Source organism: Vanessa tameamea, chromosome 8 (assembly GCF_037043105.1).
Source record: "Vanessa tameamea isolate UH-Manoa-2023 chromosome 8, ilVanTame1 primary haplotype, whole genome shotgun sequence".
Lineage (NCBI taxonomy): Eukaryota > Metazoa > Arthropoda > Insecta > Lepidoptera > Nymphalidae > Vanessa > Vanessa tameamea.
Genome location: NC_087316.1, coordinates 1,941,162 through 1,961,384, shown reverse-complemented (window position 1 = coordinate 1,961,384; position 20,223 = coordinate 1,941,162). Strand labels below are relative to the sequence as shown.

At 36.0% G+C, this 20,223-nt stretch overlaps 1 protein-coding gene and 8 non-coding genes across 9 annotated transcripts in view; 8 read left to right on the top strand and 1 right to left on the bottom strand.

The window, feature by feature from the left end:
• The window catches only part of LOC113396258 (hemocytin), a 48,567-nt gene that overhangs the window by 24,264 nt on the left and 4,080 nt on the right, over nucleotides 1-20,223 (bottom strand). Inside the window, exons 4-26 of the mRNA XM_064215646.1 lie at nucleotides 19,847-20,006; nucleotides 18,727-18,950; nucleotides 17,845-18,036; nucleotides 17,732-17,772; nucleotides 17,348-17,541; nucleotides 16,747-16,901; nucleotides 15,770-15,909; nucleotides 15,137-15,299; nucleotides 14,381-14,505; nucleotides 13,181-13,247; nucleotides 12,728-12,829; nucleotides 12,290-12,415; nucleotides 11,249-11,357; nucleotides 10,945-11,140; nucleotides 10,532-10,724; nucleotides 9,944-10,032; nucleotides 9,653-9,872; nucleotides 9,063-9,233; nucleotides 8,582-8,718; nucleotides 7,797-7,915; nucleotides 7,312-7,462; nucleotides 6,293-6,471; nucleotides 1,909-2,089 (exon numbers count right to left, since the gene is read on the bottom strand). Coding sequence (XP_064071716.1) covers nucleotides 1,909-2,089; nucleotides 6,293-6,471; nucleotides 7,312-7,462; nucleotides 7,797-7,915; nucleotides 8,582-8,718; nucleotides 9,063-9,233; nucleotides 9,653-9,872; nucleotides 9,944-10,032; nucleotides 10,532-10,724; nucleotides 10,945-11,140; nucleotides 11,249-11,357; nucleotides 12,290-12,415; nucleotides 12,728-12,829; nucleotides 13,181-13,247; nucleotides 14,381-14,505; nucleotides 15,137-15,299; nucleotides 15,770-15,909; nucleotides 16,747-16,901; nucleotides 17,348-17,541; nucleotides 17,732-17,772; nucleotides 17,845-18,036; nucleotides 18,727-18,950; nucleotides 19,847-20,006 — 3,434 coding nt within the window. The remainder of the gene's footprint in view (nucleotides 1-1,908; nucleotides 2,090-6,292; nucleotides 6,472-7,311; nucleotides 7,463-7,796; nucleotides 7,916-8,581; nucleotides 8,719-9,062; nucleotides 9,234-9,652; nucleotides 9,873-9,943; nucleotides 10,033-10,531; nucleotides 10,725-10,944; nucleotides 11,141-11,248; nucleotides 11,358-12,289; nucleotides 12,416-12,727; nucleotides 12,830-13,180; nucleotides 13,248-14,380; nucleotides 14,506-15,136; nucleotides 15,300-15,769; nucleotides 15,910-16,746; nucleotides 16,902-17,347; nucleotides 17,542-17,731; nucleotides 17,773-17,844; nucleotides 18,037-18,726; nucleotides 18,951-19,846; nucleotides 20,007-20,223) is intronic.
• Trnaa-agc (transfer RNA alanine (anticodon AGC)) lies at nucleotides 1,031-1,103 on the top strand. The gene has a single exon. It is a non-coding gene; the product is annotated as a tRNA-Ala (tRNA).
• On the top strand, nucleotides 1,191-1,263 carry Trnaa-agc (transfer RNA alanine (anticodon AGC)). Its single transcript has one exon. It is a non-coding gene; the product is annotated as a tRNA-Ala (tRNA).
• Nucleotides 3,477-3,549, top strand: Trnaa-agc (transfer RNA alanine (anticodon AGC)). The gene has a single exon. It is a non-coding gene; the product is annotated as a tRNA-Ala (tRNA).
• Nucleotides 3,635-3,707, top strand: Trnaa-agc (transfer RNA alanine (anticodon AGC)). The gene has a single exon. It is a non-coding gene; the product is annotated as a tRNA-Ala (tRNA).
• On the top strand, nucleotides 5,619-5,691 carry Trnaa-agc (transfer RNA alanine (anticodon AGC)). The gene has a single exon. It is a non-coding gene; the product is annotated as a tRNA-Ala (tRNA).
• Trnaa-agc (transfer RNA alanine (anticodon AGC)) lies at nucleotides 5,781-5,853 on the top strand. Its single transcript has one exon. It is a non-coding gene; the product is annotated as a tRNA-Ala (tRNA).
• Trnaa-agc (transfer RNA alanine (anticodon AGC)) lies at nucleotides 5,939-6,011 on the top strand. Its single transcript has one exon. It is a non-coding gene; the product is annotated as a tRNA-Ala (tRNA).
• Trnaa-agc (transfer RNA alanine (anticodon AGC)) lies at nucleotides 6,104-6,176 on the top strand. The gene has a single exon. It is a non-coding gene; the product is annotated as a tRNA-Ala (tRNA).

Genomic DNA, 20,223 nt, shown 5'->3' with positions numbered 1-20,223 from the left:
AAGGAGCATGGTGGTACTTCTTCAACATATATTCTACTGCCAAACAGCAATACTTTGTAATGTTGTATTTTGGTTTAAAGGGTGGGTGAGCCATTTTATATTATGTGTTCCCAAGTTTGGCAACGCATTGATTTTTGGGCAATTGTATACGCATATATAATAAGATACCGGGACATATAATCAATTTACCATTTACAAAATTTAAAAGTTTATTAAGAATACTTTTTAGAAAAAAAAAAATTAATTAAAAGAGTACTTTTTAGAAAAAAAAAAACGCCTGGATGTAGGCTCGGGTTTCCATCATAGGACACTAATTATTGTGAAAAACAGCATTGTAAATCTGTTTATTTGAAAAGAGCAACTATGTGACTTTCTTGCCGTTTCTTCTCGCTGGAGGCTGCTTTCCGAAACGGTGGTAGTGTTTAAACATTGATTATTCAAAAACGCATCATTGTGAAGTTTACTTGAAAAAAATTAATTTGATTTGACGATGTAAGGAAATGTTAATACTTCTTACAGCGCCAATTCCTATGGGCGTTAGTGTGGCTACTTATTAACAGATGGCCCTGTCTTACCCAGATCTTCCACTAAGGCCATTTGACGGGTTTGCATGTAGGCTTGCCACCATTAATAAATAATAATAATAAATATTGGACAACATCACATACATTACTCTGATCCCAATGTAAGTAGCTAAAGCACTTGTGTTATGGACATCAGAAGTAACGACGGTACCACAAACACCCAGACCCAAGACAACATAGAAAACTAATGAAGTTTTTCTACATCGACTCGGCCGGGAATCGAACCCGGAACCTCGGAGTGGCGTACCCATGAAAACCGGTGTACACACTACTCGACCACGGAGGTCGTCATTAATATACCTGCTGTGCCTTTAGTTTAAAAATAATTTCAAAGTATGTATGTCGATAATGCCATATTCTCACGTACGGAATGTCAATGCTAGCTGCATTTTTGTTTTATAATTTTAAAGCGATACAGTACTTGTTTTTTGGTCAACAGAGATATAGGGGGCGTAGCTCAGATGGTAGAGCGCTCGCTTAGCATGCGAGAGGTACCGGGATCGATACCCGGCGCCTCCAGATTTATTATTTTTACAATCTTCAAGAAATATTTAAATGACTTAGGACTACTGTAAACGGAATTATTTTTTACAGCAAATACATAACGGGGGCGTAGCTCAGATGGTAGAGCGCTCGCTTAGCATGCGAGAGGTACCGGGATCGATACCCGGCGCCTCCAAATGATAATATTTTTAAATCAAATATAATCTTCACTTTTTTATATACAATAATCTAAAAAGTTCAAAATACCCTCAACTATTATTATGTCGAAAATAATGACATATTATTTAGACCTTTAAATTAATATTTAAGGCAATGTTCCACCCAAAGCTATGCTAAGATGTGGTATAATATGATTGTTAAATATGAAATAAAAAATTGGGCAATTATATCAAAGCAAAATCAAAATCTTTATCCATAAAAATCTAGTTAAAGTAATTAATCTCGCACTTGCCACCAGGATCTCACTTTAGTAACACTCCTGATCACTGCCGTCAAGCGAGATGCTAACTAATGACAGTCACCGAGGTTTTGGATTTAAACTCTAGGTCAGTCAAAAGAAATGATTTTTTTGTTGTCAAGAAAATCTCATAACCAGTCTTGGGTGTTGTCAGTAATGAAATTCCCGTGTATCTGGAAGTAGGTAAAGACATTGGTCCTGCGGCTTAACTATCTTCGTTCATGTCGTACTGCCTTCCAATCGGCTTATGACAGTTAGGAAATGGAAAGTGCACCTGTTGACATACTTCTGTGCCTTCTAGCCTCTGATGGGAGAAGCCGTCACGACCGACGTTGGTTACATATCATCATCATCATCACTTACTTGTATTTCAACACTGAAGCCATCTTTCCCATCCGCAGTGCCTTTAGCGAGGAGATAAGTGCAGACGCCTTCGAAGTCGTAATTCTGTCCATCGAATGTTGTCACGTGTGAGTCACCCCACGCGCCGCAAACTCCCGCGCACTTACGTTCAGTGCACGACCATTTTCCGCTCTTACATTCACTGATAAAAAAAGAATGACTTTAGTACGAATTCGTTTATACAATTTAGACAAGTTCTGAAATATCATGCAGCTTGAATAATTATGCAGCTTGTCCGAATGCAAACCCACGATCGATGGTTTTAATAAGATAAATAATGTTTAAGAGACAGAAAACAAAGGGTCTTATAACATACATCACTAACCTACCACAATAAAAAACATATTAAATATGGAAGATAAACATTATTTTTTTTTTATTATTAACAATTATTAAAAGAAAGTTATTCTTCGTCATTGCACTCATAGCATTTTTTTATATTTTTGTAACAATGTTTATGTGACATGATATTTAATTATACATGTTTGTGTGTATATTTATATATATTTTTTATTGGGTATAGATGCTTATTTTGTGTTTATTGCCTAATAAAGATTTGTCATGTATGTGTTATATATATTTACGGGAAGTATTTAATTTTAAGTACTGCATATTACTATACCAATTGCACTGTCCCGGTTCCTTAGCTATGTTTTCCTTTATTATTTGTCTGTAAATAAAACCTTATAGCAAGAAAACAGTCGTTGTACGACATAAGTCTAAAAAAATAATGTGTATTTAAATTTGCTTTTATGTACTTTGAATGCAATGAAGACTTTAAATGTTCAATCCAACACTTATTTTTGTTATAAAATTGCAAAAATCTTTATAAAAATATATCACAACCCCCTTAAACCCTCAACTTCGGAATTACTATTTAACGGTCATGATTTGATTGATTTTGATGTATAAACTTTATTTAAGTCCTCCATGTAAATATCTCATGTATCAATAACAACATAATTATAGTAACGCCAAACAGTATTACTTAGTATTGCTGTGTTTTTGAAGGTTGACTGAGCGTAACTACAGGCACTAGGGAAATAACATCTTAGTTTTCAAAGTAGGCAGCCCCTTCAGCGTCAATGTGATCACTTACCACTAAGTGGCACATATATCCATAAGTAGGCACCTATGTTACAGAAGATTGAATTGATTGATACGAAGATTTCGTGCCTATTTCACAAGGCTCTTTAACGTTTATTGGTATATATATGTGTCAGAATTTCATCGAACGCATGCAACTTACCCTCATCGCTGAGTAAGATAAGCCGCAATTCAATTCATAAATAATAAAAGAAAAAACAAATAAAAATAATTTTGTTGAGAAAGTAAGGTAGATGAATATTTTGTTCAAATCCTGACGAGCTAGGCTATTTGGAAGCGAAGATATAACTTTGTAGAATACTGCCTTAATACAATTATTTTGTGAAAGGTGACCTAGTTACGCATATATCCTTAAGAATATTTTATTAAAATAATTTCGTAATATTTTGAAGTAGTTGGATTTATTTAACAATTACATCAACGGGGGCGTAGCTCAGATGGTAGAGCGCTCGCTTAGCATGCGAGAGGTACCGGGATCGATACCCGGCGCCTCCAAAATGATATTTTTTTATACCGCAATTTTTTTTAAAGTTTAACAAGTAGATACTACTATGTAGTGTTTTTCAAGTTAACCACTAACGGGGGCGTAGCTCAGATGGTAGAGCGCTCGCTTAGCATGCGAGAGGTACCGGGATCGATACCCGGCGCCTCCAAATGATTTATTTTTTGAATAATTTTGACATAGATAGAGCTTCATTGTTATAGATACAATAAACGGCCTTCTTCTCTTATCTTAATCCATAAAAATTGCCATGAGACCACCACCAGACCGATGATAGTCAAGTCTTGGAACATGGAAGTCCAGAAGTTTTCTTTAAAAGTTTTTTTTTATATCGCTAGAACACTGCTTGCACCTAAACTTTGTTGTGCTTAAGACAGCAGCAGTTCGCCAGCTCTCCAGTGGATGTTAAATATGTAAATCTACATTACAGTACTATTGATCGATATAAATCCTTCCTTTTATAATAAATACAAAACGATATGTCACATATTAATAACCTGTTACTACTCTTAGGGATCTAACCAATTTTATCAATTTATTATATTTTCTAAATAAGAACCATGTCAATAACATTAATAAGAGTCCAGGTGGCTTAGACATGCTTCAGGCGTATTCAGGCTTCAGGCCATATCTTACAGACTGTAAGCCTGCCTGAATAACATCCAAAGTATCTTTCAATGTCAAATCTTAAAGAGAACATGAAAATGATTATTCTAATTAAACTTTGTAGGAAACATTACCCTGCTTAAAGCAAAATCATATATTAGGTGTATTTTCAGTATTTACTGTGCCAAAATTCAGCGTCAGCAGGTCTAAGTCTCAAAGGATAAAGACTTTAAGCTGTCGGAGAATAAACGCTGTATATTTTGTGGCTTTGTTAACGAAAGGATGCAATGATGAACAAAACCAATTCTTGAACTAAGGGTTCAGTTCTTGAAGTAATCTCATTCTGACATGATAGCCGGATTTTTTTTAATAAAAAAAAATCATAGACAGCCTTGCAAATGGGCCACATGATAGTAAGTGGTCACCACCACCAAGTGACATTGGCCCTGTAAGAAGTATCAGCAATCCCTTAGAACGCCAGTGTGCCACCAAACTTGGAAACTAAGATATCCCTTGTGTCTGTAGCTACACTGGCTTACTCAACCTTAAGATCGGAACACAACAATACTAAGGATTGCTGCTTCGTGATATAGGATATAGGATTTATGATGGGTGGATGGTACCTACCCAGACGGGCTTGCACAAAGTCCTAACACCAAGTGATGTTTGGTTCCGACACAAAAGCAGTTACTTACATTAGTTTCGGAGGTTAGCTATTAAACTTTATTCAGTAATACTAGAATTAGATAAATCTGATTACTTAGTCCAGATTTATTCGTGGTCGAATAGATGATCATGTAAAAACCTTTGGGTGAAGAACCAACTCTCTTTAAGGGTGGATTACTTTTTCAAATATAGATGGTACCTAATTTGAAGGATAACTTATCCAATGAAAAAAAAATCATCAAAATCGGACTACTTAGTAAAAGAGCGTGGGCGCACATAAAATATATACATACTTGTATATACGCGCCGACTTGATATCAACATCATTGTTTTCGTCATGTATATAAAAAAACTGTTTCTATTGATCGACGATGCGACCTGCGCTAATATTAACGTTAAGTGTGGCTAGATTTTGATGGTACCCAAGTATCTGTTAGCAAATCGTTTTGCAAATAACTAATAACTCTGCCTGTTTGGCTGTTGAAACTGAGCCGAATTTGATACGAAACAAGGTATATATAGGATACTTTTTATACCTTATACCTGGTGAACAACTCTTAAAATGCGAGCGAAGCCATGGACTACAACTAGTATTAATTATTAAATAAAACCTTTTCGACGCCATATGTTGTCTTGTGCAATTATTCTTTGATAAGTAGCTCAAATAATTTTGTTCTTGATACAGATAAGTGAAAGGCATAACATTCACGTACGCAGCGACAACGCACCACGCATTGTAATTTGACTTTCAATCAAGTAGCATACTTGTTAGTTCGTGTTAAGAAACAACGGGGGCGTAGCTCAGATGGTAGAGCGCTCGCTTAGCATGCGAGAGGTACCGGGATCGATACCCGGCGCCTCCAGAATTATCCTTTTTATAAATTATTGCAAAAAAAAATAAAAGATTTAGTATTACTGTCAACGGAACTTCTTATTACAACCAATATATAACGGGGGCGTAGCTCAGATGGTAGAGCGCTCGCTTAGCATGCGAGAGGTACCGGGATCGATACCCGGCGCCTCCAAAATGATATTTTTTTATACCGCATTTTTTTTTAAAGTTTAACAAGTAGATACAACTATGTAGTGTTTTTCAAGTTAACCACTAACGGGGGCGTAGCTCAGATGGTAGAGCGCTCGCTTAGCATGCGAGAGGTACCGGGATCGATACCCGGCGCCTCCAGAATTATCCTTTTTAAATTTTTGCAAAAAAAAAAAATTAAAAGATTTAGGATTACTGTCAACGGAACTTCTTATTACAACCAATATATAATAGGGGGCGTAGCTCAGATGGTAGAGCGCTCGCTTAGCATGCGAGAGGTACCGGGATCGATACCCGGCGCCTCCAGATAATATTTTATTTTTCTAACAATTATAGCTTATTTCAAAATATGATATAAAACAAAATTTTGCATACAATAACAACAATTTATCTAAAAGGAAACAGTTTAAAATTATACTGACCATGTATTGCATTCTTCTTGCATCGTGTGACCATCTGGGTAACTCTGACCACCATGGTGGCAGGGACAGTCAGATGGTACCACGCATTTTTTGGTCGATGCTTCCAGTACATAGCCCTTCTTGCACTGACAGCCTGGACGGCACTCTTGCGACGTTACAGTTTGTGGTAGGTGCATATTCTATTGGGGATTAAAATATTATATTTGTTACTTAAAAAAAAAAAATACGCATTATTACAACGTCATTATTTATCCCTATGTTCGACTGCACACGTATATATTATGAACATTTAATTATAGAGAAGTATTAAAAAACTTTAACCAAAGTTTAGCTTGTGTTTTTTAGCATCATAGTGAAGGAGTGGCGTTCTCATTTTACACGTTACATAATAAAAACCTATAATGGTTCATCCACGCGCTTGATCTGCATTAGTCTTGATTTTAAACTCGTGTAGTAAACGCCATATTTTAATTTATTTAAAAAAATGGCTGACTGGTCGAAAGGAAAGTAATACTTTTTTAGTACATGATACCCACACGGATACATATCACAGGGATAAAAACGGTACGACACCTGTTATACATATGGTAAGTGGAATACAGCAGCCACTACCACCGAAACGAACGAAAGTGTGCGCTTCATAATCTCGAGATTAGAGATTATGTATTAACTAGCGGAAGACCCGATATCAGCGACCACACTCTTGGTAAGGGCGTGGACGTAGCATAAAAGGTTTATTACCATTTGAATAAATAGATTCCAATGGTCTCTAATTATTATTAAATTAATTCAATGGAACTTGGTAACGTGCGAAAAACATAACGTTTCCAATGGATGATTTGGATGAGATTTACTAACAACTGTATATATAAATAATAATTCTCTTTCATTCCTAAATAAGAACACCTATTACATTGCAGCCTGTTCACACGAATAATTTTTATGGTATATACACCAAAAAACAAAAAAATGCACCAAAGAATTAGGAAATTTTGGAAACTAAAAACATGAGCACCGACCTTGCAGGTGAGCGGCTCCTTGGTCTCGCAGGTGGTAAACTCCATGTGGTTGGCAGCGCTGCAGGCGCTGCGCAGGTCCTCGGCCGGCGGGTAGTTCTGTATCTGGTCCTCGCTGGCCGGCGCGCAGTCCCAGCGGGCGCCCACGCAAGTACTACGATAAGTCTTTACTTGTATACTTCTAGTAGGATTATTTGCAGGCACATCGACTTTTATATCATTTTTATTTAAAATGAAATGGTTAATAATATTTTTTATAACATGGGTAGGCGGTATACTTGTTATTGTTGTGTTACGGTTATGAAAGCTGAGTGATCCAGTGTAACTTCAGACACAAGGAACATGACATCTTGGCTCCCAATTTTGGTGGTGCATTGGCGAATGGTTAATATTTACTCTACCATTAACCACTTACCATCAGGTGGCCCATTTGCTCGCCCGCCTACCTATATCATAGAAAAAGTTAGTAATATTTAAGTATCAATTACCATAAATCACGTTCCCGTTTGCCAGCACGCACTTCTTTATAACCGGGTTTGAATTCCATTCCCTTGTGGAAACACGGACAGAGAGCCACGGGCACGCACACGTTGTTGTTGTCTAATACCTAAATAAGACGAAATGACTATAGATTTCAATCAGTATATTGTGCGTACAATGTCGCCCTGGCGTCTTCATAAACCTACATCCGATATTTTAAAATATGTGCAGTAACGAGAAGTATTTCTTTAGAATAAACTAAAACTAAAACAAACACATACGTAACTAAAAAAAAGCTCAATTTAATAATGTTTCGTACTATTTCTGAATAAAGTTCCACAATATAAATATTCCACTAATGTACCTTTTATAAGAATCTTTTTTTGATATTTAATGATCAAACATTATAACACACAAATCTATACTCTATTCCAACCATAATAGGAAAAAAGCAAAATAAACAACATTTGACAGCAAATTGACGCGATATCATTGGCTGAGAGCTTGATCAATCTATGATATTCACTATGGATTTACCAAAAATGGCGTTTTGAACGTCGGCGAAAATGTTATTGGAAATTGGGAAGAAAAATTAAAGTGTAAATAAGTGATTAAATGCAATGCAGTGTTGTATTATAAATAAATATATATTAATCATAAACTCTTAATAATTCACAACATAGCTGAGTTATTAGCAAATTGCATGGAATACGTAATCTAAGGTTTGTTTATCTTTTTGCCTACTTCCACTGGAATGGCTGTATATAGTGTTCTCTACAGTATCGGTTCGCACCTGTCCCACGGGGCACGCGCAGCCCTCCACGCACGAGGGCTTGCACGTCCCGCTGGCCGACAGCGCCACGTCCGCGCACGTGCGCAGGCAGCTGTCCGCGCACACCGTGTACTCCTGACCACCGCTGCATTGCAACTCTGGTGAATTAAAGGTTTTAAAAAAATGAAACAGGTTTAATAATATATATAAAAAATAATAAAATAATTTCTATTATAATCTAAACATTATATCTATACCAATATTATTAACGACAAAGTAACTCATGACTGTCTGTCTGTTCCTCTTTCACGGTCAAATTACTGAACCGAAAATTGGTATGGAGCAAGCTTGAATCAAGAAAGGACATAGACTACTTTTTTATGCCTAATATTTGTCGACCAACCTCAAAAAGCCGGGGACGACAACTAGTGGCTGATAAAAAGGCAAGCCATGAGCAAATTAGGTTTATATAATTTTCAATCGTATCGGCGATGCCACTGACCGCACTCGGCGACGCTGTACCGCCAGTGCACGATGGCGCCGCTGCGCGCGCAGGCGGAGGCGTAGTCCCCCAGGATGGGGCACAGGCAGCGCGACACGTCGCCCGCGCACGCGCACATGTCGTACAGGCAGTCCTCGTAGTACGGCTGCACGTCCACGAACCAGTGGCACGCTGGGGATAAGTATTATTTCGAAACTACTTTCCAATATTTTTCTTGGACATAATAATATAGGTTGTCAAAAATAAAATTAATTAAATAAAGTTACGCAGCCAAACAAATCTATCCGAACGGAATCAGTGTCGAGCAAGTCTTTGAATTGTAACACAAAAAACCTTTTTAAATTATATTTAAGCAACTAGAAATGAACCGTGATCGCCGAGTTTACAAGACGTGAAAATTTACTGATGATTCCAAATTCAAACCCGAGGCAAGCACTTTCGATTTTATGTGATTTTTGTTTATAATTAATCTCGTGTTCATGATGGAAAACATGGTAGGAAATTTTACATGTGTCGAATGAGAAACTGCCACGTGTATCCACCAACTCGCATTGGAGAAGCGAAGGGAGATCCTTTGTATCTAGACTTACATTCGAACAACTTGCTCTTCAACTTGCTGCAATACTTCTCAGCAGATTCCTTGTTTTCGATATTAGCCTTACACGGGTGCTCTGGTTCTTTGGTGATAACATCGTCACAGAACTCCCTGGTTTTCCACTTATTGGCGAATGCCAGAGCTGATTGCTCCACATCACCTTCGGGGGTCAAGAAGTCGTCTTTTTGGTTCAAATTGAAAGTTCCGCAAAGACCCTAAAAATATTTAAGTCGTTTATATATTTTAGATTTTAGAGTAAATGAATTTATTGTTTTTTAGATTTTACCTTCGTTTGTTCGTGGAACGAAGGTGGTACATCCACAAATACCCTTGTGTTTCCATCCCACCAAAGATCAACCTTGATTGGCAGTTGAACTGAAAGTAAAGTTTATGTTAAAATGTCTATTTCACAAACCCCAAACGAAATTCCCAAAAATTGCCAGCTGTGTACTTTATTCCTTGCTCTTATAATTTGAAGCCCAGGACCAACGGTTTTACAAGCTTTCTGATGCACGGGAATGCTAACACTGTCATATTTTGATTTATTTAGTATTGATAAGATTCGGGCTGATACTCTTAACAGATTTAACAGATTTTCTTGACAAAAAACTCAATTGGGTTTGTATCACATGTACTCATGATCTACAGGCTTAATATAGCAGCTACTTTAACGAAGTATTTATAAACATTTTGAGTTTTGCTGTAAATTAAATGTAGAATGCAAAATTTGTCAAATTACTATTTAAATATATTTTATTGTGAACACATTACTAATTTTGGTAGTGAACTACTTTTGTAATTAACAGAACTAAAACGAAAAATCCTAAGATTAACATTAGAAAATTTGCGGTTTTTCATTTATCAAATGACTTACTTATAATGAAAAGAGAGGACGCAGCGCGAATCCTGATGTCTCCAACATTAACGGGCAGTGAGTTGATTTCCTTTCCGTTCACAAGTATGAACCCTCCTTGCTTCAGATGGATGTTGGCTCCGTTGTACTCGAGGTTCACAGCTTTTGTGCAAGAAGGTTTACCCTCGCCTTTATAAGGAGCTAAGTTCATTGCCTGGCGAAATGCAATGGAAATTAATTTGGTACCAAAAATTGATAATTACAAAATGAAAGTTTGATATGTGGAATAGGTTGAAACAAAGCCGACATGAAAAATATTGGGATTCTTTGATTTCCAATATAATACCCATTGGCATTTCTAATTGATTTCCTGAGCAAACCGAAACTATAATTTAGAGTGAATATTTCAGGCCGGGAAATAAATTAATTTGTACCTCGGTGATGGCTCCAGAACAAGCGACGTTCTCCACGTCGATTGTTATGTTTTGAGATTTCATCAGCGTGTAAGTGCAATGTCCCATGAAGTTGTATCGTAGTCCATCGAACGTGGTGTAATGAGGATCTCCTACTGCACCGCAGCGGGCACCGCAAGGTACTTGGGTGCAAGTCCATTCACCAGATTCGCATTTACTAAAAAAGAAAAGAGATTATTTCCTAAAGTTAATGAATATTCTTATTATATCATATTTGTTATAAAAAATATGTTATTATGAATGGATGATGGATAAGATGATGTACCAGGTGTTACAGCCTTTGGGTATGACGGTACCAGGCGGGAAGCCTTGGTTCCTCACTCGGCACGGACACTCGCTCTTCGGTACACAGCGACCACTCTCCAGAAGAAGACCTAAGTGAGTAAATTTTAGGGTTAAGGCTAAAAAAAGAATTACTAGCAAATAATTTATACTAAGTTAAATTATAAAGGTGATGTTGTGTGTTAGACAACTTTACAGCGACAATAATGTAAGCAAAGACAATGAGATTTGGACATAGACAAATTTACTACTTTTTACTGATTGTTAAATTTCTAACACGGTTTCAGTTTACCATCCCATCGAAATATCGGAGTAAGAAAATAGAAAATGGGGCTCTAATTGTCGTCACTTATGCGCAATAACTGTTTTCACATTGATCATTCACAACGGTAAAAAATGCACGTTCTTTTATTGCCCTGCATGTACATTCGAGACTTATTTTTGTTTGTTAAAAATCATCCAAAATACTTTCAGCGAATTCGGAATGTTAACAGTAATAGCTCTATTCGATATCCTCAAAAGCTAATATCGATATTTGTAAACACCGTATTGTACGGCCGTCAAGTTCTTTCACAAAACAGAAAATAAAGGAGCCGAGGGACTGATTTTAAATATGTTTAAGAAAGAAATTGATAAATGGTTATTAAAATGTGTTACTAGGAAATTCATTACTAGTTACTTTGATTTTATTATTTATTTGACTTTAATTAATTCTAATCTTATTTTGTATAATACTTGATGTGTTATATAAATTTGGCTTACCGGTACTATATTATGAAGTAGGTAAGTACTTTTTTTTAAATTTAATTTTGATAAAGTTTGCACACAATTAATTTAGTTCAATGTAATGAACTCTTGTTGACAAATTTGTTACATAACATAAAACCTATATAAATATAGTACATCACTAACATAAATGTACACATACGTATATACATTCATAGCAAATAAATAAATGATTTGATATCATTATGACATCGTTTTTGAGATCAGCTGTCGAGGCAATATTCGTTAGTTCACACACCTTCAGGACAGAAGCATCCTTCCACACAGGACGCGTTATCCTTGGGTGTAACTTCGGGCAAGGAGCAGCTGGGCTGCGTGTCTGGTCCACACGACTTGTAAATCTTACCCTCCGGACATTTCATCGCTGGATCGAAGAAATAAATTAGTGGTCTAAGTATATTATTTGATATTGAAACGTACACGAATAATAATATTAAAACTAGAATTTATTCATTAAACTGGTGTTTAATGTCAACATTTAAGCAAAATAAATCAAGAGCAACACAATCGCAACACAGTTAAGTTATATTTTTACAATTAAAATGAGATTTCGAATACTGAAGGCCTTGAAAAAAGACTATAATAAATAGCAATATACATGTATTATTTTTTTATAGATAGAAAATTGCTCGCGACGAAAAATATTGTTATTACATATAAACAATGGTAAACTTACGGCAAGTATCAGAGTCCCGCCAAGCTCTCATTTCCTCGACACCATGTCTCAAGCACTCCTTAGCGTACACTGACACGGTCCTGCAAGCGCACTCCTCGGGATCTACAAGATACACGATTAATACAGTCTGACCGTTCAAGCACAGTTAAGTGCTGAGTTATCGTGCGCTTAATTTGCATTTGAAAGTCATGTCATGATCGTTGATGAAAAAAGACATCCAGCTGCAAACCTCCTTGAGAGTAGAGGAAGCCTTAACCCGCTAGTTGAACATTAGAAGTTGTATTTTTTTTACTATTTTTAAAAACAATTGTTATTAAATAAAAACATTATAATCATAAATTAAAATTAAAATTGAATCCATCCAAAATTTGTAACTAGCAACATTAAAGTACAAGACAAGCTAAAATACGTTTTAATATGCTATAATGTATTAAAATGATTAGTGATACTGACTTAAGCTCGTTGTACAAGCGCAGTAGTCCCATTGACAGACCTCCAGCAGTTGCGATACGTCCATAACCTAGAAATAAATTTGAGATGTATTTAAAATGCAAAAATATAATAATTATACGACGCGCGTTTAAAGCCTTCGGAAAACTACATGTATCGGTTACATGGGTACACCACAACCAAACACTCTTTTGGAATAATCTTAACACCAGATATTTACCCAGCTATAGAACACTTAAGGCAGTATTGCTTTTTTATTTATATTAAAAAACATAGCCAGACTCGCATATGGGCCATCCGATTGTAAGTGGTCACCACTGCCCATAGAAATTACCACTGTAAGAAATATTATTCAACCCTTAGAGCGGTAACGCGCTGCTAATCTTGGAATCCAAGATGTTGTGTCCCTTGTTTATCTGGCTCACTCACCAGTCAAACCAGAACACAATAATATTTTTTTATTTGGCGGTAGTTATGAGTGAGTGGCATCAAAATATAATACACAGTATAAAAATAATATTTGCTTTAGAACTGCTGTATTAATATTTGCCACTATGTCTATTTGAATCAATAATAATCGCAATCCATTACTGTTCAGAATATAGACCACGCTGAATACTCCTCTTTGGAGCTTTTATAAGTACTGCTCTCAAAACCTTTTAAGCGATGAGAGAGAACAAATGTCGAGAACTGTAGTCAAAGAGCCACCGAGTTTTATATCGCTGAATGTTTTTTTGGCTGTATTTATAAACACAGCAACGTTGAGAGGAATAAGTACAAATTCATACCAGCTTGCGATCATGTTAGCTGGTACTTAGTTATTGATACATAATCTGAGGGTAACTTGAATTTTCTCTACTAAAAAAATGTAAGCTAAAAATGAAGATAGATACAGTGTCGGACTGGCACTATAGTCGAATTGGCGTGTGCTAGCCGGTCCTTCCTTCCTTTAGTCTATGCGGCCCCTCGAATGCTTATATTGCAATTTTTTTGGTGATCTTAGTGGCGGTGCGATATGCCAACGCCCGGTGAGCTAAGGTAATAGGTCTAGGGGCAACGTCTAAAAAAATGTTATTTATTAAACAACAACAGTTTTTACTTTCCGACCGGGCCCCATATTGTTGAGAGCTCTTGAGCATTGGAATGGTTTAAGCCTGACTATAGGTAGAACAATTGTTACATAGAGAGACTAAAACAACTTACCTTCGAACACTTCCTGAACTTATCCTTGCTGAAGACATTGCTGCAGAATCTGAGAGCATTCTTCATATCCGCGTTCGACTTGGAGTTGCAGGCGCTCACATCGGTCGGACTGCTGTCGCATATGTCTGCAAATACCCATCAGTTTGAACAAATATAGCTGAGAAAATATACAAATCACATTGATTTATATAATTGTAGTGAATAGGTCAGTAAAGAAGAGGTTGACTTATAGTGAAACTTCTTACAACGATGACATTTATTAGTTCTAAATTCGAATTTAGTTATTAAATTATATATGTTTAGATTTGTATTCTTTGCGTAATAAATTGATAAAATAGACGTCTGATTATAAAAAAAAAAAGTAAAGGAACGCGCGGAACAATAAAAGCGAATACAAAAATAAAAGCTCGTTCTCCACCTGCCTTTTGTTTTATAATCTGAGAAACGGAGAATATATTGTGAATGAAGTATATTATATTTACGAGTATAAATATCTCGGACACAAAATATTTAACAGCTTTGATGGCTACATAAAAAGATCTATAAATTAATTTTTTATCTGTGTGGTGTAATTTTCAAAACCTACCTTAGACGTACCTATCCTACCTAACTGATAGTAGGTACTATCGTTTATTCTACCGGCTAAAAGCACATCAGGCACAAAAACAAATAAATACAGATGTGACAGATTATTATTTACAATAAATTTATATATTTTTATCAATTAAATACCTTACGACATCAGCTTTTACGTACCACCAATTTTGTTTAGTTCCCATGACGCAATCATAACAGACTTAGTCTGTGCAACATTTCCTTCCTTTGTTGTCATGTCGTTTTCTGGATTGCCGTCGAGAGTGCCGCAAAGACCTTCCGTTTTGTTCCACAACAGAACTGATCCTTCAATTATCACTAGATCCTAGAAGTGGATGGAAAATAAAATAAAAAAACAACATTTTGACAGACGGTCAACTAGTATTGAAGACGAATTTATGTGTAATAAGTTATTCGATTTTTAAATAATCTTACTGCGCAAGGAAATCAAGTATGTGGTTCAATATAATGTATAGTGTATTTCAACCACAAGAGGACAAAAGCCAAATATACAACATTTAAGAACGAATTGATGCGATATGCTTGAGAGCTCGAATAATCTAGGATATTCATTTGTTTTTTCGAAAAAAATGCGTTTTGAACGTCGACGGTGCTGTTGTGGAACTTTGATAGTAAAATTAAAGTAGATATTTTATTAACATGGAATATATTAGTTAAGAAATGTAAGTATTGCACAATTTAACTGAGCTATCAGCAAAACGCATGGAATACGTACATCTAAGGTTTGGTAAACTTCATTCCTTTTCTGATTGGAATAGGCTATAGACTACTTACATTAGTATCCCATTTGACTGTAACGCCAACATCCAGGTTAACGAAGACTTGGTCACTGGGCATCGACACCCTGATACCGGGCAGGAAGGCAGGCATCGGAATCATGCGCTTGCTGTTCCGGAATACCACTGATCCATCTTCTGTGATATTGATAGATTTTTTTATTATTTTTACAAGCTTATATTGTATTTAACTTTCAATATATTTTTGTGAATCTAATCTTGGAAGCTGAATTAGGACTCCTTCCACTTATTCGACAGAGTTCCGATGACAATACACCCACAAATGTTTATAATTATAATTTACCAGATTATAATTAAGGCTATTCACCCAGTCTTGGCTCCTAGGCACGTAGGAACTCCTCAACGGTTAAAAACATTTACAAGATATTTATGTATAAAAGAATGCTTTTTAATATTATTTTATAATAATAATATAAACGTACTCGATTTTATAAAGTCTTTTAGCGTTATAGTTCGTAAAATAACAATTTGTGTATTGAAAAATTCGTTCCTCTAAAAACTCAAAAGTTTAGTCAATTCATGCAACTTTCTATATTATATAAGCTAGCCAATACATAACGACGCCATTGACTGATTTCTGCTCCGACGCCTATTCTTTATATATAACTAAAGCAGACACTTGCCATTAAAGCAACGAAATAGCTAAATTACTTCTAGAAAATACAATAAAATACCCTTATCGGTATTTTTTTACCCATATATCACTGTTTCTTGCTTTTTTACTTTGTATCTTTGCAAATATTTGTAATTATTATCAAAAAAACTGTTTAAGTGACGCACTAACATGTTTTATATTGTACAGATATCTTATTGGTTTTTAAATCATTTCATTTCAAGTCATCTCTGTGATAGGAAACTATGGCAATCAATTCTAATTCTAGTCTTTATTGGAACAACTACCGCACGGTGTGAAGGTCAAGTTTCTGCGAGCGAACGCCAATAGTATCTTCTTACCTGCAATACTTAGGGAATACATCTTCTCCTCCAAGTAGATGATGATCTCTGATGGACAGTATCCTTGTCTCTCACACTGGGGGTGTCTGATGGCTATTGTGTATTTATGTTCTGTGCTATCTCGGACAAGAATGTGCTTGCACGGCGATTGGAAACTGGTGATAAGCGATGATTTATTTAGTTAGCAACACAAAGTTTTTATTTTTTTATAAGGTAAGCGGACACGAATTTGGGCCATCTTTCGGTAAGTGTTTACCCATAACCTGGTTCACTCACCCTTCAAACCAGAACACAATAATACTGATCTCTGTGGCTAGTGAGTAGGTGGTGCTGACTGATATTAATCTATGTATCGGTAGCACCAATCGTGGAAGTTCAACGACTTATATTGACTTAAGTTATGATTCCAAATTGAAATGACTTGAATGTTGAACAGCGCTAAAAATACGCAGTGATAATTTACATTGCTTACAAATATTAATACGTTCGGGACAGAGGCAAATAGGAGTTGCGATAGCCGAAACGATACTTCTGCGTTTACGGAATACCGGTATTTGTTAAGAGCAGTTTCTTATTATCCGTAATGGAAGAATAAATATACCTGTATATTTTCCCATCGAATGTCTTATAGTGGACGCCAGCCCAAGTCAAGCAACTACCACCTTTAGGAGTAAAGTCTTGTACTACGATAGTAACAGGGTTGTTGTAACCACCGTATTTTCCTGCACGTTGAGTCGTTATCTCATAAGGCGTAGTATCGGTAGAATTCGGTGAATGTACTTGAGATAGAGGCGACTGAAACGAGAAAGTTTAAAATCAGAATTTAAAGATAACCTCAATGTCTGAATCTTTATTCGTCCACCAACGGTTTCGTAAGAAATAAACTTAAGATGGACCGATAGATTAGAAGGGTTTCTTTACATCAAATATAACAATTATGTAACAACAACAGAACTCGTTATGTTTAAAAAAAGATTCCACTTACAATCACTCGATGATTCGAAGGCGTGATCACGATAACTTCATCTGAAAGGAGATGAACGGATGAACAATACGTTCCCAATAAGAGAAAACACTAGCGACGGGATCTGAACTCACTAAACGCGCAGTGCGGTATGGGCTGTGGCTCGAAGACTCCAGTTGAGTAGAGACATGTGTACAGTTCCACAGCCGGTGTGCTGAACGAGGCTCCGCTTGGACAATTCAACTTGCACGAAAACTTTTCGCTGTCTCCGAAGCAGTTGTAGCCGCCGTTAAACGCCAACTTGCGGACGTCGCAAACACTGGCGGCTGAGATTAATTAAGACGTAGCTTAACCACCAAATTGAGTATGTACCGTTTTTCATAATTCTGTATTTATTAAACCAATGTATTGGCCAGTAGCTTCATTTGCCAGATTGTTTAATTCGGATATATAATGTAATTTATGAAGTGTCGATTAATATATTTGTCATATTCAATTATATTTTTGAGTAATGCGTACATAGAGAAACCAGATACTTCTTTTACAAGATGTCAATAACAAACCACCATATGTTTAGTTTTTTTGCCCATTATCAAAATTATCCAAATAACTTTTCTAAAATGTTTAATTAATTAAACATTGACTTAATGCCGCAGTACCTAAGGTTGGTGTTAGTGGTAACATTAAAATTTCATCAATTGCGTCAATGTCTATAGGCAGTGGTGACCACTTACCATCAGGTGATCCATTCGCTCGTCCACCAAACCAAGTTAAAAAAAAGGTTGGTTTATGTAAATGCATAATAATATCATAGCTGTTATTTTGTGTTACAACTAGTCTATGTTGTGCTATTATTTTTAATTTATTTATTTTGTTATTGTCTAATCTTGCACAATATTACTTTAAGTGTAAAGTTACAGCGATGAGGTCGCTTTTGCACACTTTTAACCTGCTTTGTATTTTATATTATGTTGAGCTATTTTGTAAACGTAATATAAAATAAATAATTCAATTACAATACTGGCACTGTGGTCCTCTATAATCTGCGGGACACTGGCACGTATTCACCGACAAGCAAACTCCGCCATTCAAACATGGAGGATTGCACTCGGGCTGGCAATCTGGAATCGACGTAAGATCAGCTCGTGTTGGTCTCCATTGGCCTTCAACGCAGCGCATGTTTGCTATCGTCGAACCGTCGATAAATTTGTGTCCTTCATTACACGTTATTGTGCAGTGTCTGTTGAATTAATAATATGTTCGTATAACACAAATATATATCGCTACAAGTCATTTGAGATTCTATAATGCCAAAAAAGTCATAATTATATTATAAAAAGGTAAATTCGTTTATTTTTTCTCTTGATTCAAATAGGTAATACTTATCTGATTGCATGTAGCGGAGATGAGAATATGTGGTGTTACGCGAAAGGATAGAGTAAAGAATGAGTACATAAGAGGAAGTTTGAAAGTGGCACCGATAGCCGAGTAGTTATGTGTTTATCATGGTATGGGCATGTTATGCGGAGGAATGAGGAACTTATTGTGAGGAAGGTCTTGAGCATGAACATGGATGGATATTGAGGAAGGATACGACCAATGAAAAGATGGATGGATTGTGTGAAAGATGATATGGCTGGAAAGAATGTTACTTGTGAGATGATGTCAGATAGGGAAGTATGGAAGACGAAGACATGCTGCGCCGATCCCAAGTAAATTGGGATAAGGGCAGGAGGATGACGATGACTGATAAGTACATATTATGATGAAATTTCCTATTATAATAGACCATAATTTCAATGGGAACATGCGTTAATCACACAATTATACCATTAGCGTTTTTTTTTTTTATTTCAATTTATGAACTATTCGACCTATACAGAGACGTTATAAGATATTTCAATAAGTGCAGGAAGCAAGTTCATGGGAATTATTAATGTTGCTTACACCGTTACCATTTACCATCAGATTTTGGAAATATAGCCAATTAATTAATAAAAATTGTCTATGAGAGACATTAATTGTCTATGAGATTATCTTTTTATTATGTATCTCTATATATTTAATTACGCTGAACTAACTAACTAACTAACTAACTAACTGATTAATCGGTTCTAGTTATTTGTATGATCTTACTCAGATGAGCATTTTCTTTCCGAGTTCATTGGCAAAGGCGGATATACGAGGCAGGCTTTCTTCTCGAACTCGCAGTACTTTCCGTGGAAGTTTGGTGGACACACACACACGTTTCTATCAACGCAGATGCCATTATTCTTACACTCGATCTCACAAAGACCTACGGATAAAAAATATATGAAATAAAACAAATAATATGAGTAATATAAGTATAAATAAAATAATATAAGTAAATACGAATATAAAACATTTTTTTTATTGTATTAGATAGGTAGACTTGCATCTGCTCATACTGATCAGTGGTCACTACCGTCCAGACATTGTCCTAGTAGGAAAACATTATCATCCCTTACATTGCCAATGCACCACCAACGTTA